The sequence below is a fragment of the Diadema antillarum genome, unplaced genomic scaffold, assembly GCF_040938485.1.
Source record: "Diadema antillarum isolate AM-2024a unplaced genomic scaffold, OU_Dant_1.0 seq00000486_RagTag, whole genome shotgun sequence".
In the NCBI taxonomy this organism is placed as follows: domain Eukaryota; kingdom Metazoa; phylum Echinodermata; class Echinoidea; order Diadematoida; family Diadematidae; genus Diadema; species Diadema antillarum.
Genome location: NW_027271449.1, coordinates 713,801 through 718,234, shown reverse-complemented (window position 1 = coordinate 718,234; position 4,434 = coordinate 713,801). Strand labels below are relative to the sequence as shown.

General features: G+C 42.8%; 1 protein-coding gene across 1 annotated transcript; it reads left to right on the top strand.

Annotated features, from left to right (window-relative positions):
- Nucleotides 1–585: 585 nt before the first annotated feature.
- Nucleotides 586–4,136, top strand: LOC139733658 (Golgi-associated kinase 1B-like). Its single transcript, XM_071644471.1, has 3 exons — nt 586–1,968; nt 2,416–2,612; nt 3,692–4,136. Exons 1-3 carry the CDS (start codon nt 586–588, stop codon nt 3,888–3,890), a joined length of 1,779 nt encoding a protein of 592 aa, XP_071500572.1. The 3' UTR covers nt 3,891–4,136.
- The last annotated feature ends 298 nt before the right edge of the window (nt 4,137–4,434 follow it).

The window sequence follows — 4,434 nt, the reverse complement described above, 5'->3', positions numbered from 1 at the left end:
TGAATAGCCTGGCAATATAGAAACTGAACAGTGGAATATGGACTGCTTTCAAAGGCAACAGTCATTCAGGTGGAATTTATCCCCTTGAGCATTGATGCGCATTATTCTATTGTCAGAGGTGCTAGATTTCTTTGACACACCTTTACACACCTGTATGGGAACAGCAAATTGTATTAACACGTTCTGCTGTCAGAGGGAGGGCAACTACTTATCATTGATACTATATAGTGCCATGCATGATGGTCGCTTTTTCTACGTCAAAGTCAAGTGTCAAAGCAAAAGACCAGACTGTCTATAAGGTCACATGTGGTTCACGATGGTATGATTTTGGTGCTTTTCTCTATGAAAATCTCCAAATGAATGTGTTTATTGTTAGGATATGGTTTTACGAGATTTTGGCCGGGGTCCTATATAGGGATATATGACGACAGTTTGTTCTTGTATAATAATCAAAGTTTTGAAGAAGACGACAGTATTTGTTTGTTTGTTTGTTTGTTTGTTTTTGTTTGTTTACGAATTTAAGGAATAGACAATCTTTCTTTGTGCATCGGTTAATCTTTCCGAATTCTTGCATTCTACTTCCAGATGTGGCCTCGACGCTCGCTTCGTTTCTTCGACCGTCACCATTGTCCCACTCGACGGATCTTCGCCGTCGTCGGAATCCTGGTCATCACCAACACTGCCTTTCACTGGGCCATGGTCGAGGATGTCAACTCGCGATCAGGCCATGAACGTGGCGGTGGTGCCACGCTGGATTCAGGGACGGCGAACAGCCGCCGGGATAAGGCAGCGTTATTCCGCGATCGCGTGGCCAGCATCAACAAGTGGTATGAAGACTTGAATGAGCGATACCAGGAGGGGAAGGGCGTGGCCATTCATTTGGCAAATGACCCGAGGAGCAATGATGAGAGGGAACCACTGATTACCTACATCACACGGAAGCCTTCGAACAGGAGGCCTCTTGGTGAGACGCCGAGCAGGCGAGAGGCGGTTGCTAGTGACTCAGCAGGGCAAGAACATTTTGATAGGAAAATAGACGGAAACATGACGCGAAAGAAAGCCCTGTACACGGCAGGTGCACAAAATAGGAGTAGTGTGCTGAAGAGGACTGGTGCTAATCGCCAACAAATCGATGCTTTAAGAGAAAGCGTTCGCGTGAGAAAACAAGAGATTAAGACCGGACGTTTGGAAATGCGGGAAATTGTTCTTCCATTCTTGCGAGAGTCGAAACCTAAATTGCGTTCTGCTGCCGACTTAAATCCGCAAGGCAGCAGAATTAACGGTGAGCATGTCGCGGAATTAGAGCGCACTTTGAGAGCTGTGATGGATCGCCCTATTATTGAGGTTTATTCGGATCAGAAAATTCGTTTCTACAGCCAGCCGAGCTGGCTTGACAGTCGGGATGTAGAAGTCATGAACGCCTTGGCAGGTTCGTGGATTTTGGGCAGGCGACAGGTTGAGAATTCGACAACCGTAAGCCATGTCAGCCGCAATAATCATCTCGCCCTGGTGTCGAATACTGAAATCGAGCGTCTGGCCAGTTACGCTGGCGAGAAATCTGATCTGAGCGCGGAATGCGAGCTTGCCAGGACGTCGACTTGTCAACCGGCATGGTGCCGCGCCGATCTCGGGCTGGTCGTGGCATTCCATTTGGACCGGGTAATTGGCTTGAACGTCACTCCACCGACGGTTGCCCGCGAGCTTCGGGTTGGGACAGGGCACCCCACCGCGCCGCGACATGTCATGGGATCGCGGGAGGTGCAGAATGCGAGTTCACAGATCGCGGCAGATCGACTGGTACGAACTGTCGCACTGGGCGTGACGTCAGATCTACCTAGAGGCATAAACTGGAACCCCGCTGAGCTGGAAGACCATGATAACAAGCCATTGACTCGGGCGACATCGACAAATTTGGAAGTCCCTCCGGATAAAGTCGAGAAGCTGTCCATCTTTTGTTTTCTGTTAAAGGTATTTGTAATATCTTTTGAAAGAAAGAGGTTTGTAATTCGGTTTTCCACCAATGTTATGATGACCCGACCTTTAAGATCAATTACCTCAAAGTCAATTTGGAGTCTCTGTTATGACACTTTTCGATAGTTTGACGGTTAGGTCTCAAATAATCTTCAAATTATGAAATTTAACAGAACAATGGCTTTAATGAAAAATGACGTTATCGTGCTATCTCTCTCCAATTCTTTTTTTTTTTATCCTGTTGGGGCCTACTTAAAGGGATTTTCTATCAAAGATGCATTCCCTGTTTCATGATGTATAATGTGAAATATGAATATCCATTCAACTCTCTTACACAGCAGACAGGCTTATTTCCACCGGAACAAACAAGATTTGATAAGAATTACTGAACATAGACTTTAAGTTAATATTTGTTTTGTTTTGTTTTCTTTTCTTGAACAACAGATATCAAACTGTGAGACGAATGTGCTAGCATGGAATGGGAACTCCGGCAATACGCGGCGCCCTCAACGTTCACAGGAGTTTCATGAGGGAAGCGCAGAGTTTCCCTGTGCGGAAGCGGAAGGTTCGCCGGTACAAATCTTCCGCGAGGCTGGTAACTATGACGGTACAGACGATCACCGAATAGAGAGATTGAAAAGGTGTGTTTAATATCTGGTTAATATCTTTCCAATATTTTTGTCGCGATTCGAGTCTTTGTTTTTGTTTTTGTTTTTGCCCTGTAGCATGAGAAGTACAGAATAAACCCAAACGAGACGAATGAAAGAGGGCATCGATTATCATGTATTGACAGCTGCGTCAATGAATGAAACCCTTTCTTTATTTCTTTTCTTTTTTGTGGGGAGGGGGTACTTCCATCAAACACAAGTTAGGCCATAGACGGTATTATCAAACTTGTTTGAATTTCAACCGAACCCAAACAGATGAAGAAGAGAATTTCCCCCGATCAAGTGGGGAGCGATGAGCATAATATACTCATCATAATGGAACAACAATAATGGTTCTCCATTATAATGAAGTAAAGGTAATATTCATTAGTGAATGTGATGTAAATTATCGGTACGTTTATATGTATGTGTGTATAGGCCTACATGTTTTTTCTTGTGTTGTTGTTAATGTTATTTTAATTTTTGGCGTGTATCATTCAGTGATGAATATTTACGGTGAAACATACAGAACTCAGTCATGATTGAGTTCTGTAATCTTCCCCCAGTCTGTCTCTAATTCCCCTAAGAAACTGTAGAATGCATCCTGCAGCTTTTTAGTAGGTTCCTTTGATCTTAGTTGAAGAAAAAAAAATGATTTTTCTCTCCTCCATCGACTTCTATGATTTTTCCTTCCTTCCAAGATACCATTGTAACTGAAGGCACTTTTGGTAATTGCATGTATTGAGACGTATACTCTGGTGTGGTATTAAATGTATTCTTCGAATAGTATTGTTACCGTTGCTACAAAATTATCATCTATAATGCTATGATCTATATTGTTTCTGGTGTTGCATACCCTATTGGACCAAGCAATGCGATACTAAATGTCATTAGAAAATTTAAACCTGAAAAGAAAATCATGCGAAGACGAAACTACTGCTGCAGCACACTCAGTCTTATCTAACATATTCAAAGCTGTTCGTACAATTGATCTTAATAATAACTACCTTCCCTCCTTAATACATCCATTGATTTTCCTACCGGTCTTCTCTCTCCCACCTTCCGGCAACCAGAATTTCCCGCGAAAACCTCGTCTTCCTTCACTCTGGTCTCGTGAGACAACGTCTGCTCCAGTCGCTGTTCATCGACAAGGTCTTCTGGACAGAGGCGGGTGGGCGCCGAGGGATAGAGGACGCCCTCAATGTCATAGACAGGCGAATCAAAGAATTGGTCACGTTGATAGCTAGGCGACCGATGAAGACATATTCATGATTTTTTTTTTCTACATTATGAAGCATTTATAGGATTCGTGCTGTATGCTTGCTAGTGCTGTAAGTGACGTCAACAACGCGCAAGTTTAATCCTGAACGTAGGATGGGAAAACAATGAAAAAAAAAGTCGAAAAAAAAGAAGACAATACGAACTATTAACTGCTGATGACAGAAACATGCTGTCACACCCGAATGCTTCAACTGCCAAAACAGGTACGTTTCGTAAAGACATGCAATATTATTCCGTCCGTGGTATCAAGAAAACATGGTCTTCAGAAAGTAAAATAATCTATTGTTATGTTCGTAACGCAATCAAGAATACGTCACAGTTTGTTTATTCAAGTCAACAGGAACACGTAAACCTATAAAAAAAAATGACTAGTTACTGGGATTCAAGATGAAATTAAGGATGGATATTGCGTTTGAAGTAACATGTACACCGATATAATCTTCACCAAAAGCTCCTTGCATCGAGCAAAATAAATGAATACTGTGGCGGAAATAGTGGCTTATTAGAACCACCCTAGTTTGCTCTCAATTTACAG

What these genes read in the sequence shown, in the direction of transcription:
- LOC139733658 (XM_071644471.1), top strand. Translation starts at nt 586, where the DNA reads ATGTGGCCTCGACGCTCGCTTCGTTTCTTCGACCGTCACCATTGTCCC. An exon ending in TCTTTTGTTTTCTGTTAAAG is followed by an intron (nt 1,969 to 2,415) that starts GTATTTGTAATA and finishes CTTGAACAACAG; the next exon opens with ATATCAAACTGTGAGACGAA. An exon ending in CGAATAGAGAGATTGAAAAG is followed by an intron (nt 2,613 to 3,691) that starts GTGTGTTTAATA and finishes TCCGGCAACCAG; the next exon opens with AATTTCCCGCGAAAACCTCG.